Raw genomic sequence first — 14,334 nt, forward strand, 5'->3', positions numbered from 1 at the left:
TCATGGAATTTTCCAGGCAAGAATCCTAGAGTGGGTTGTTATTTCCTTCTCCAGGGGATCCTTCTGACCCAGGAATTGAACCTGCATCTCCTGCATTGGTGGCAGTTTCTTTACCACTGAGCATTGGGGGAAGATCAATACCACTCCTTGAAACTGAATCACTAAGTCATGTCTGACTCTTTGTGACCCTATGAACTGTAGCCTGCCAGGGTTCTCTGTCCATAGGAATTTCCAGGCAAGAATACTGGAGTGGGTTGCCATACTCTTCTCCATGGGGTGGGGACCTTCCTGATGCAGGGATAGAACCCAGGTTTCCTGCATTTCAGGCAGATTCTTTACCATCTGGAGCACCAGGGAAGCTCCTCTTCAGTTCAGTTCAGTTCAGTCGCTCAGTCATGTCCGACTCTTCGCGACCCCATGAATCACAGCACGCCAGGCCTCCCTGTCCATCACCAACTCCTGGAGTTCACTCAAACTCATGTCCATCAAGTTGGTGATGCCATCCAGCCATCTCATTCTCTGTCGTCCCCTTCTCCTCCCACCCTCAATCCCTCCCAGCATTAGACTCTTTTCCAGTGAGTCAACTCGTCGCATGAGGTGGCCAAAGTATTGGAGTTTCAGCTTTAGCATCAGTCCTTCCAATGAACACCCAGGATTGATCTCCTTTAGAATGGACTGGTTGGATCTCCTTGCAGTCCAAGGGACTCTTAAGAGTCTTCTCCAGCACCACAGTTCAAAAGCATCGATTCTTCGGCAATCAGCTTTCTTCACAGTCCAACTCTCACATCCATACATGACCACTGGAAAAACCATAGCCTTGACTAGATGGACCTTGGTTGGCAAAATAATGTCTCTGATTTTTAATATGCTGTCTAGGTTGCTCATAACTTTCCTTCCAAGGAGTAAGCGTCTTTTAATTTCATGGCTGCAATCAGCATCTGCAGTGATTTTGGAGCCCCCAAAAATAAAGTCTGACACTGTTTCCTCATATATTTCCCATGAAGTGATGGGACCAGATGCCATGATCTTCGTTTCTTACTTGCAGCTTATTTAGCTGCAGAAAGCAAAAAGTTTCAGAGCCTTTGGGCTTCTGACACACAAGAGCTTCCCAGAGATTCCAGCCCTCAGCTGTCAAGTCTTCTAGACTTCTTAGGGGCAGATATTAAGAAAGACCATTTTAGAATCCTTTAAGGGCTTCCCTCAGATGATAAAGACTCTATCTGCCTGCAAATCAGGAGACCTGGGTTTGATCCCTGTGTTAGAAGGATCCCCTGGAGAAGGAAATGGCAACCCACCCCAATATTCTTGCCTGGAGAATTCCATGGACAGAGGAGCCTGACAGGCCACAGTTCATGGGGTGGCAAAGAGATGGACACTTCTGGGTGACTTTCATTTTTTAGAATTCCTGACCCCAAAATGTTCTATCATGAGTTATTATGCAGCCATAGGTGACAAATTCCAATAATAAGAAATATAAAAATGGATATTAAAAGGAAATAAGCTTTTCAACTAGGGTTACAGCTGCAATGGTCCCTGCAGGGTACAGTGGCCATGGTGTTGGAAATGGTATTCTTTTCCAGAGGTCTTGCAAGAGCTTTCCTCCAGGGCGTTGTTGTTGGGTGGGGTGGAGTTCCCACTTGGTCCCAGGTCTGCAGACATATTAAACAAGGCTTCTGCTTCCATGGAGTTTGATGCAGCTATCAGATCCCACAGTCAGCAGGCCTCCTGCAGTGGAGTCACCATCCTTCGGAGCCATATGACACTCTGTCCTGACTCACAGGGGCTCTAAGCCCAGCAACTGCAGCTGTGAGTCAGGCTGGGTAAATCACAGTCGCCTACTTCTTGGGGTGTTGGTGTCTGTAGCTGGCAACGTGTCAGGTCTTCCCTCTCAATTTCATTATGCCTGTTCCCAGCATCTGGTCCGTTCCAGCTACATCATACTACACATATTCTATGTGAGCACAGAGGCTGAGCAGGAGCAACTCATCAGGAAATCCAAGGCCCAGATCAGCAGGATGGGATGCCGACAAAGCTTGTTTTGTTGGGTTGTTGTTTAGTCACTATGTCTGACTCTTTGTGACCCCATGGACTGTAGCTCACCAGGCTCCTTGTCCATGGGATTTTCCAAGGCAAGAACACTGGAGTGAGTTATCATTTCCTCCTCCAGGGGATCTTCCCAGCCCAGGAACTGAACTCACATCTCAAGCTCCTCACAAATTATTCATTAATTGTGCATGTATTCAAATGTTCTAGAGGGTATGGTAAGCCATATATATCAAAGATGTATAAGATAAAGTCCTGGCTACTAAGAAGTTCACATCTGAGAGGATCCCTATGCAAGTAGGTGAAATACAATATAGTTCATAATGCCAACAAAGCAACATTGACAATGCAAAAATATTTTCAATGTAAAAATATATTTTTTGATTCTAATTTTGATAGATGAACTTAAAACTTTTCTGTACATATCTAAAGTATCATTTTATTCAAATTTCAGCCTTTAGTTGACAAGCTTATCATGTAGTTTTAATTTCCAGAGAAAAACCAGATGCTAATTAAGGAAACAAAAGCCTGACTCAGTTGTGTATGTGATTCTGATAGAGCAATTTTACTGGTTTAAACTACTCCTAAGTTAGCTTGATTATGGTAGGACACTCATAAGCAGTTGAAAACTTACAATAAAATATAAATTATCACAACAAATTTGGATTCTATTATATTTACACATCATACAATTGTGAGAAAATTGGTATCATTTCTAAATTAAATCCATGAGTATATTGACATTAATATTTATTATCACCATGTATACAACACATTGAAGGCTTTATGAAATGATTGAATATTTATAAGAAATTTATTAAATTATGTAGTACTTGTCTGTATTACACATACTACAGAAATGTTGTCAATACTGATAAAAATCAAAGTTACCTTTCTTTGATAATACAAAATATTGATAGTTTCATATGCTACTTAGGGAAAAAAGGAAAATGTTAAATGGTAGATAAACTCCCTAGACTCATAAATGTAAAGTAAGTTGCTCATGGAGAGTAAAAGAAAGGCAATTAGAGGAAAAAAGCAATAGCTTCAAGCCAGAATTGAAACCAATGTTTTCATTCAGCCCCCAAAAGTCAACTAGGCTCTCCGAGTAAGTACATGTACTTCTATGAAGACATTCTATGTACTTCTTCATAGCAACATTAAGCTGCTTTATTTCCCAAATCCATGCTAATATTTAAAACTCTAGAGAATTTGGCATTTGGTTTCAACATCAGTATCCATCTAGTGACCTGGGTATTATTTTTAAGGTAGAGATTTCTTGGCAATAATCCCAGAAATTCTGATTCAGTATGTCTTGAACGGGGTCCAGGAGCACTCTAACAGTTGACTCTGATGCAGGTGAGAGTTGAGAAGTTGAAGAACAGTAGTAGAAATGAAAGGGCCAACCTGCACACTTTCAATAAATGTACACATGACTTACAACACTGAGAACAAAAGACTAGCCAAATTAGAAAGAAATGTTTCCTGCTCAAACACTGCAGAGAATCCAGAGTCACCCTTGTTGCTTGATTCTCCTGACATAAACCTCAGTGGATACAGTATAACCCAAACAGTGCTGATTTATAGAAAATGCAGGTCCCTTGATGCTTTTGAACTGTGGTGTTGGAGAAGACTCTTGAGGGTCCCTTGGACTGCAAGGAGATCCAACCAGTCCATTCTAAAGGAGATCAGTCCTGGGTGTTCATTGGAAGGACTGATGTTAAAGCTGAAACTGCAATACTTTGGCCACCTCATGCGACGAGTTGACTCACTGGAAAAGACTCTGATGCTGGGAAAGGTTGGGGGCAGGAGGAGAAGAGGACAGAGAATGAGATGGCTGGATGGCATCACTGACTCTGTGGACATGAGTTTGAGTGAACTCCGGGAGTTGGTGATGGACAGGGAGGCCTGGCGTGCTGTGATTCATGGGGTCGCAGAGAGTCGGACACGACTGAGCGACTGAACTGAACTGAACTGTGTAACTACCTTGGGGAATTTGGAGAAGTGAAATATGCCTCTTTGGATATATGCTGAGCTGGAAACATATAGTATTGATGGAAACAACAGAAAAGAGTATGGACTCAAAACACACCTAAAACCTTCTCAGTTTCTCTATGTGCATTTAAGGCTCTGTTTGACAAGGCGTCTGACTTTCTTTTCTTTCTTTTTCTAAAAAATGGAGATATATTAATAATTGACATATGGTGGTGGTGGTTAAGTTACCAAGTCATGTCTGGCTCTCTGTGACCCAGTGGACTGTAGCCTGCCAGGCTCCTTTTTCCGTAGAATTCTCCAGCAAGAATACTGGAAGGGTTGCCCTTTTCCTTCTCTGGGGGATCTTCCTGACCCAGCGATTGAACCCACATCTCCAGCTTGGCAGGCAGATTGTTTGAGCCACCTGGGAAGCCCATAATTGGCATGTAACATTATATTAATTTAGGTGTACAACACAATGATCTGATATTTGTATTGATCTTGAAATGGTTGCTTGAAGCAAAAGCACAGGTGTTCATAAAGGTGAATGTGATCAAAACATACAGACTTCCAAATCAGCCCGAGGGATGGAATGAACAGCATGGTGACTGCAGCTGACAATAGAGTATTCTACATGATAAAGTCTTTCAGAGAGAAGAGCTCAGGCTTCCTTTCTGAATGTATTTCCTTTAACCTCCTCTCCACACTCTGGACACCCACTGTACTACCCTACTTGTAATTTTTCATCCAAACATGAGCTTTGATACCATCCTGTCTTTGCTAAAGATGTTTTCTCCACCTAGAAGCCCTTCCTTTCCACCTTTTTCATATCTTCTCCATCTTTAAAGACGCAGCTCAAATGATAATTCCTATGATGTGATATACTATGCTTATGCTTTTAATTTTTTTATTTAAAAAAAATATTATTTTTGATAATAAAAATAATTAAATAAGTATTTTTTCTTACAGCAGTGTGTATTTTGCTTGTATTCTTAATGAATTCAACAAGATTATTGTCTTTTTCACAAAATTTTCAGGCCTAGAGATTAAGTAATGGGCTTCCCAAGTGGTAAAGAACCCACCTGCCAATGCAGGAGACTTACAGATGTGGGTTCGATCCCTGGGTCAGGAAGATCCCCTGGAGGAGGAAACGGCAACCCACTCCAGTATACTTGCCTGGAGAATCACATGGGCAGAGGAACCTGTTGACTAGAGTCCATAGGTGTGGCAAAGAGTTGGACACGATTGAAGCGACTTAGCAGCAGTGATTAAGTAATGCAGCCTCTAAACTCACTTCACTTTTAGAAACACTTGTCTTTGTGTGTGTGTGCTTAGTCACTCAGTCATGTCTGACTCTGCAACCCTATGGACTGTAGCCCGCCAGGCTCCTCTGTCCATGGGGATTCTCCAAGCAAGAATACTGCAGTGGGTTGCCATGTCCTTCTCCAGGGGATCTTCCCAACCGAGGGATCAAATCCAGGTCTCCCGCATTGCAGGTGGATTCTTTACCAACTGAGCCACTAGACTTGTTTAGTTGCTGAGAAAACACATATGGTAGGCAACCTTCTAAAATGGGTCCCAAGGATCCCCACTTCCTGGAACCCACATGAGTTGTGTGTGTGCTAAGTGACTTCAGTCATGTCTGACTCTGTGTGACCCTATGGACTATAGCCTGTCAGACTCCTCAGTCCATGGGATTCTCCAGGCAATAATACTGGAAAGGGTTGCCATGCCCTCCTCCAGGGAAACTCCACAACCCAGGGATGGAACCCACACCTTTTAGGTCTCCAACACTAACAGGCGAGTTTTTTGCTGCTAGCACCACCAGGCAGGCCCACCCACATAAGTTACCTCCATGTAATGTTCTGTCCTTAAGTGTGGTCTGGATCTAATGATTTGCTTCTATTTAGTACGTATCTGTTAGTCATTCAGTCGTGTCCAACTCTTTGTGACCCTCTGGACTGTAGCCCATCAGGGTCCTCTGTCCATGGGATTCTCCAGGCAAGAATACTGGAATAGGTAGCATTCCCTTCTCCCTGGGATCTTCCCAACCCAGGGATCAAGCCCTAGTCTCCTGCTTTGCTGAGGCAAAAGTGATATCACTGATAAGAAATGGCAAGACATCACTTTTGCAGGGGAGCAGAACTCTATTTGAAGAAGACAAAATCCATGGAGTCATCTGACTCCTCCACCTCCTCCTCCTTCCTCTCTCTTTTCTCTGCTGATGATGCGTGGGCTGAAGCATCAGCAGGAGTTGCAGAGTCACCCTCTGGAGGCAGGTGTGCTGGCCAGCTCGCTAATACCCTGGACAGTGACTGATATCTTCAGTGTTGTTTTCCTTTCGGCTCACTGGTGACCTTGTTGAGTCAGGTCATCATCTACCTCATTGGTCCTTGCTCTGTCCAGGATCTTCTTTATGTCTTTGGCACTGGAAAAGACACTGCCATTAATGGTAGGAGGTGGCATAGTATAGGTAGACAGGATTTTCTAAATATAGGGAAATTATCACAATGAAATCATTAGGAACTGTTGTAGTTTTTTTGAGTGTGATCTAGTGATGAATATCTATTGGATAGAGATCGAAATCTACCCACCTACAACACGGCCACACACATACCATTGCACATATATTTCCCTAGTCTCATATTTTGAGTCTTTGTAGATCAGGCAGGAAAGTATTGCCTGCAATGTGAGTGTGCCAGGTTCAATCCCTGGATGGGGAAGACCCCCTAGAGAAGGGAATGACTACCCATTCTAGTATTCTCACCTGAAGAATGCCATGGACAGAGGAGCCTGGTGGATTACAGTCTATAGGATCACAGAGTCAGACATGATTGAGGGACTAACAATTTCACATTCACATATTATTTTTTAAATGCAAATTAACTATAGAACTCTAATAGGTAAGTAATCTAATGAGCTGAAATAGACGGATAGATGGATAGATAGATAATAGATGCCAAGATTAACAATAATTTCAATTCAGTTATTTGTACAATTCAAATGTACATATTTGTACAATGCAAATGTTGTTTTTCAGTTGCTAAGTCATGTCCAACTCTATGACCATATGGACTGCAACCCACCAGGCTCCTCTGTTCATTTAATTTTTCAGGCAAGAATACTGGAGTGGGTTGCCATTTTCTCCTCCAAGGGATCTTCCTGACCCAGGAGTCAAACCTGTGTCTTATTATGTTTCCTGCATTGGAAAGTGGATTCTTTACCATCAGTGCCACCTGGGAAGCCCTGGCTTCAGTCTTGTTTTGGTTAGTCATTCACTGTGTGACGAAATGTATCTTAGCTTACATTTTCTTCACTCTTGCAATGTGGATAACAATAAATTGAGTGAATATATATAAAGTTACTATAATAGTTTGGTTTACTACCTTAAAACATTTCTTACAATTTTATAGAAAATTAGGTACTTTTTCTCATCTGGCCTGAGAACACTTTCTATGTCTATTTGGAACACAGGCAGAAGGAAACCCTTTAAAAAATTCTACCAAAAAAGTTTATTTATTTTGTTTAAATCTTTCATTTCTTAATGACCCGTTTGGTCAGTATAAATCTTTTGCAACTTTCCTCTGAAGGCTATCTGAGAGTACATTTAAGTCCGTTGAATTCAGCATAAGTTGCATAGTTTTAACTAACTAAATTAATTTGGATCAACTTTTAACTATTCCCAAACTCTCCTTAGGAACAGACTTTGATCTTAGTTTTAACCCACAACGAATAATGCTTTGAATGTAAATAATGTTCTATAGAACTTTATAAAAAATTAGATGAAATTTTGTTGAGCCTATTATAGATAATAATCTCAGGTTGATTTTTCTCTACTGAAGATGAGATTATTTGCATTATGTTGAAGTAAGAAACATTAAAGCAAAGCAGTTATAAGTTGCTGCTGCTAAGTCACTTCAGTCGTGTCCGACTCTGTGTGACCCCATAGACGGCAGCCCACCAGGCTCCCCCGTCCCTGGGATTCTCCAGGCAAGAACACTGGAGTGGGTTGCCATTTCCTTCTCCAATGTGTGAAAGTGAAAAGTGAAAGTGAAGTCGCTCAGTCATGTCTGACTCGTAGCGACCCCATGGACTGCAGCCCACCAGGCTCCTCCGTCCACGGGATTTTCTAGGCAAGAGTACTGGAGTGGCTTGCCATTGCCTTCTCCGAGTTATAAGTTAAATAACCTTAAAATTAATTACCTTACAGTTTAATCCCAGCTTATAATGGTGTACTAACATACAACATATTCCCCAAATATAGCACTTAGTAAGTCTATCACTGATTTCTGATCTGTTCCACAATGAATGGGAACAATGTATCACCATCTGGATAACTAACACAATCAAGAAAATAAGAATAGTCTCTGGTATCATCCTTTTATAACTTCGTAAATTTTCTAAGGCTTTAATGTAGTTATTTATAATTATCTTTGTATAGTAATATGTGCTATAGTTAACACTCTCAAAAAACACAAAAAGCTAGAAACATTTGCTGTTGAAAGTTTCTGATAATTTGAATGAAGTGAATTTTTGAGACTTCCACATTTTTTTCAATTCGCAAGATTAGTATCATAAAAACAGCAAAGCAGTAATGCATTCAAGAATTATTAGGGGTCTAATAAAATTATTTGGACCACCAACTGTTGTAACACTGATTAATGACTGCTTTTTAATTAATTGGAAGTTGTTCAATCATTGTACCATTTCGTTTCATCTGAGAGTTTTTATAGAAGGGTTAGGGCCAAGGCATATGCTAGTATAATCTGCAGTAAGGTACATTTACACAATTTTTTTCCACTTGGCAAGGCAAATGTGGGCTATTTATTTCATAGTCATTCACCATGACATTAATTTCCTGCTCAGGCTGTCTAGTTTGAGCAGAGAAAGCAACCTTATATATTAAAATTTAAATAAAGTTGACTTTTAAACTCTGTGAGCTCAAATAAAACCCACAATAACCTACTCTTATTGCAGAATCATTAATTACCACATGATATGTGCTTCAGTTCAGTTCAGTTCAGTCGCACAGTCGTGTCCGATTCTTTGTGACCCCATGAATCACAGCACGCCAGGCCTCCCTGTCCATCACCAACTCCCGGAGTTCACTCAAACTCATGTCCATCGAGTCGGTGATGCCATCCAGCCATCTCATTTTCTGTCATCCCCTTCTCCTTCCGCCCCCAATCTTAGCCTCTTTCCTTTCCATGGAGGTGTAAGGTGCATAATGTTTGTCTCACCAGACTTCTTTGAAGATGCTAAATTCCTCTCAGTAGTCTTTGAATAGACAATGGAGTGGATTGAAGTAGATAATTTAGAAATATTAGCCAGCCGCGCTCTTACAAGGTGTGCATATGGATGGGTTGTGAGTCTAAGTCCCAGTTCTGCATATGTCCCAGTGAGTGCCAACATAACTGATGAGACTCCACACTGTGGGGTTTCCTAAGCTGCATTTAGGTAAAAAGTACATAGGATGTGACTGCAGCCATGAAATTAAAAGATGCTTGCTCCTTGGAAAAAAGCTATGACCAACCTAGACAGCATATTAAAAAGCAGAGACATTACTTTGCCAACAAAGGTCCATCATCAAAGCTATGGTTTTATCCAGTAGTCATGTATGGATGTGAGAGTTGGTTCATAAAGAAAGCTGGGCACCAAAGCATTGATGCTTTTGAATTGTGGTGTTGGAGAAGACTCTTGAGATTCCCCTGGACTGCAAGGAGATCAAACCAGTCAATCCTAAAGGAGATCGGTCCTGAATATTCATTGGAAGAACTGACACTGAAGCTGAAACTCCAAAACTTTGGCCACCTGATGAAAAGAACTGAGTCCTTAAAAAGACCTTGATGCTAGGCAAGATTGAAGGCGGGAGGAGAAGGTGACAACAGAGAATGAGATGGTTGGATGGCATCACAAACTCAATGGACATGAGTTTGAGCAAGCTCTGGGACTTGGCGATGGACAGGAAAGCCTGGCGTGCTGCAGTCCAGGGGATTTCAAAGAGCTGGACATGAGTGAGCTGAACTGACCTGACATAGAAGGTAGAGACTGGAGTGGAGTCGCTGTGTGCCCTAATTATACTGATAATTAACAAAATATGGCCTGAAAATAGCACAATATCATTAATCAACTGTGCTTCAACATAAAATAAATTTTTAAAAAATCTGGTTTTCTAAGTTTGAAAAATGACCAATTTAGGAACAATGACGTTTGTGTTGTAAAGTGCTTACTCCCCTTACATTCTCCAAATGGTTAAAGTCCAGGCTCTGAGCTGAAGTGTCGAAACTGCTACTACAGGTGCCCTCACACCACGATGATGTTTTTGGTGGCTTTTGTACCCCATGGGGAGAAGGAGAACTTTTAGAGCTATAGTACCGGTGAGTGAAGAACTAGAGGCAGACTTTCATCTTGAATTAAGGTACTGGATCTAATATCTGCCTTAAAAAAAGAAATAAACATTTTCCATGTGTATTAACAGAAAGGTTAGGTGACACAGAATAGCTTTAATGAAAACTATTTTATTATAGACAATAGGTCTTTAAAAATAGAAATTATTTGAATAAGCTACTTCTGGTCAGTTCATTTCAGTTCAGTTCAGTCACTCAGTCATGTCTGACTCTCTGCAACACCACGAATCACAGCATGCCAGGCCTCCCTGTCCATCACCAACTCCCGGAGTTCACTCAAACTCATGTCCATCGAGTTGGTGATGCCATCCAGCCATCTCATTCTCTGTCATCCCTGTCTCCTCCTGCCCCCAATCCCTCCCAGCATCAAAGTCTTTTCCAATGGGTCAACTCTTCGCATGAGGTGGTCAAAGTATTGGAGTTTCAGCTTTAGCATCAGTCCTTCCAATGAACACCCAGGACTGATCTCCTTTAGAATGGACTGGTTGGATCTCCTTTCAGTCCAAGGGACTCTCAAGAGTCTTCTCCAGCACCACAGTTCAAAAGCATCAATTCTTCGGCAATCAGCTTTCTTCACAGTCCAACTCTCACATCCATACATGACTACGGGAAAAACCATAGCCTTGACTAGACGGGCCTTTGTTGGCAAAGTAATGTCTCTGCTTTTCAATATACTATCTAGGTTGGTCATAACTTTCCTTCCAAGGAGTAAGCGTCTTTTAATTTCCTGGCTGCAATCAGCATCTGCAGTGATTTTGGAGCCCAGTAAATAAAGTCTGACACTGTTTCCACTGTTTCCTCATCTATTTCCCATGAAGTGATGGGACGAGATGCCATGATCTTAGTTTTCTGAATGTTGAGCTTTAAGCCAACTTTTTCACTTCTGGTCAGTTATGACCTAATACATCCAAATCATCAGAGTGAATATAATGTAGTTCATAGAGGTCTTCTACCCCATAACTTAGATATCTCATTTTCACTCTACTTGTCAAAGATCTCAGAAAACTAAAGTTTATTTTCTAACTATAGTATGGTTAAACTGCCCCAGTATTATGGATGAAGGAAGTAATTCAGAGTTGAAATAATTGAAAGTGTGAAAAAGATGATGAATAACATATGAACCATAATAGGAGGTGATGTGGGAAGGAAGAAAGATATCTAGCAGGAAAGGAAACTTTAAATCAGAAAAGCATTTAAAGAGAACAGGCCAAGCTAACATTCCATGTCTGTTCAGGCAGCTGACTGGATGATCCACTCAGAGAGGCTAACTGAACAAGGAAGGCAGATTTGAAAGGAGACAGCAGGACAGAGAAAGCATACAGTAGAGAAGCAGCCTTCAGTGTACGGGTTTAGCATGGCAGGGATGTGTGAATTTCCTCAGGATCGAGTGGACACAATAGAAAGGTGGAATTGAGAAACCATGCTGTGAACTCTCCCAAGAAAACAATCACCCAGGCACAAGGGGCCCTGGATCTGAAATTAAGAAGCTGTAGGGTCTACCACTGGGTGCTCATAACAAGTTCATGGGCAGATGGGATGCTCAGAATGCCAACACCAAATAACTCAAAAATTACATGAAGAGACTTAGTACTTGGGCAGTCCACTTAGTCCATTTTGATCCTAGAAGCAGTAGCAAAAAGGGGAGTGCTCTCTTATCAACTGGAGGTATATGAGAGATTTATGTGAAAAAATAACATTTGCAGCAACATGGATGGATCTAGAGATTATTAAGCTAAATGAAGTAAAGCCAAAGTTAAATATATGATATCACTTTTATGTGGAATCTAAAAAAATAATAAAAGTGAGTTTATTTGCAAAACAAAAATAAGCTCACAGACTTAGAAAACAAGCTTATGGTTAGCAAAGGGGAAAATTGGAGAAGGGATAAGTTAGGAGTTTGGTATTAACATATACACACTAGAATATATAAAATGGGCTTCCCCAGTGACTGAGTCGTAAAGAACCAGGCTGCCAATAGAGGAGACACAGATTTGATCCCTGGGTCAGAAAGATCTCCTGAAGAAGAAAATGGCAGCCCACTCCAGCATTCTTGCCTGAGAAATCCTATGGACAGAGGAGCCTGGTGGGCTATAGTCCATGGAGTTTCAAAGAGTCAGACAACCGAGTGTGATAAACACTTTCCTATGTACAGTGAAAAGGTTGGCTTGAAGCTCAACATTCAGAAAACAAAGATCATGGCATCTGGTCCCATCAGATGCTGATTATAGCCATGAAATTAAAAGACGCTTACTCCTTGGAAGGAAAGTTATGACCAACCTAGATAGCATATTAAAAAGCAGAGACATTACTTTGCCAACAAAGGTCCGTCTAGTCTAAGCTATGGTTTTTCCCATGGTCATGTACGGATGTGAGAGTTGGACTGTGAAGAAAGCTGATCGCCAAAGAATTGATGCTTTTGAACTGTGGTGCTGGAGAAGACTCTTGAGAGTCCCTTGGACTGCAAGGAGATCCAACCAGTCCATTCTAAAGGAGATCAATCCTGGGTGTTCATTGGAAGGACTGATGCTAAAGCTGAAACTCCAATACTTTGACCACCTCATGCGATGAGTTGACTCACTGGAAAAGGCCCTGATGCTGGGAGGGATTGGGGGCAGGAGGAGAAGGGGACGACAGAGAATGAGATGGCTGGATGGCATCACCGACTCGATGGACATGAGTTTGAGTGAACTCCGGGAGTTGGTGATGGACAGGGAGGCCTGGCGTGCTGATTCATGGGATCGCGGAGATTCGGACACGACTGAGAGACTGAACTGAACTGAATATACAAAATACTTAGAAGGAATTTCCTCAAATCTTTCAATAGACCTTATGCAGAAGAACTGCTATGATGCACTTCCATTATAGACAACTATGTTGATAGCCAATGTCTCCACTCCTACCCTAGCCAATGTCTCCACTCCTACCTTAGGAAACTTATTACCTTGATAATATCCTCCACTGTCCAGCCAAACACACATGACCTACAATCACAGTCTAGAGGATTCTGAACCATGCAGAAGCCAGCACAAGGAGTAAAGCCTAACAAGCCTATAGATTCCAAATGATTCCTTGAAGAACTGCACTTAAAACTCCTGTATATTCCACAGTGGTGTTCATACACTAACAAAAGAAGAGAGAAAGAAGAAGGGTGACTTTATAAATGCTCTCTTTAGGACTTCTCTCAGTGGGCCAGTGCTTAAGACTCTGAGCATCCAGGGGGCACAGGTTCAGTCCCTAGAATGGAGATCCCACATGCTACATGACACAGTAAAAGTAAATAAATAAATAAAATTATGCTCTCTTTAACTTCAAAAACTATTTCAGAATAGGTGATTTTATGTGATGATGATTCCTTCCTGCCTGGCCTATGAAACTCTGCATAATATATACAGGGGTGCAATATGGAAAGACATTAGAATTATGGCAGATTTTAAGGTTACAAGGTGGAAAGAAGTGAGCTCACACCATGAAAAGCACTGCTAGATATTCCTGCCGTCGTGCAAACAAGGTGCAGTGGCAGCTGTCACAATTTTTCTGGACTCAGGCTATGAGGAAAAGGAGCAGGTTTCTGAGTTTCCCCTGGAGACCACTCAGCTGTCAGTCCAAAACTGAAAAACAGCTCAGCAGGGACTCGTTTAAGAGTGTGAAATTCAAAGGACTGCAGTATAACATTGATTCCGTCCACGCCATACTTACTAACTTTACTCGCAATTATGGAGAAATTATACTGCGCGGTGCTTTCTCTGTCTAGTAATTCATTAGTGGCGACGGTTCCTTCAGTCGCATCTATTGTAAAGTAGCTGTCCCCATCACTCTTCCAATCTATGAGGTACCTGTGGATAAAAAGAGGAGATGCAAATGTGCAATGATTACACGTTCATCATAATGGCAGTCAGGCTAACTTGACACA

At 41.5% G+C, this 14,334-nt stretch overlaps 1 protein-coding gene across 2 annotated transcripts in view; it reads right to left on the minus strand.

Annotated features, from left to right (window-relative positions):
* CDH12 (cadherin 12) overlaps nucleotides 1-14,334 on the minus strand; it is a 322,134-nt gene that overhangs the window by 17,431 nt on the left and 290,369 nt on the right. For both annotated transcript variants that reach the window (XM_088845562.1, XM_055422238.1), the window contains one exon: nucleotides 14,121-14,257. In XM_088845562.1, coding sequence (XP_088701688.1) covers nucleotides 14,121-14,257 — 137 coding nt within the window. The remainder of the gene's footprint in view (nucleotides 1-14,120; nucleotides 14,258-14,334) is intronic.

The sequence above is a fragment of the Moschus berezovskii genome, chromosome 18 (genome assembly GCF_049115385.1).
Source record: "Moschus berezovskii isolate FMDL1 chromosome 18, NW_MosBer_1.0, whole genome shotgun sequence".
NCBI lineage: Eukaryota > Metazoa > Chordata > Mammalia > Artiodactyla > Moschidae > Moschus > Moschus berezovskii.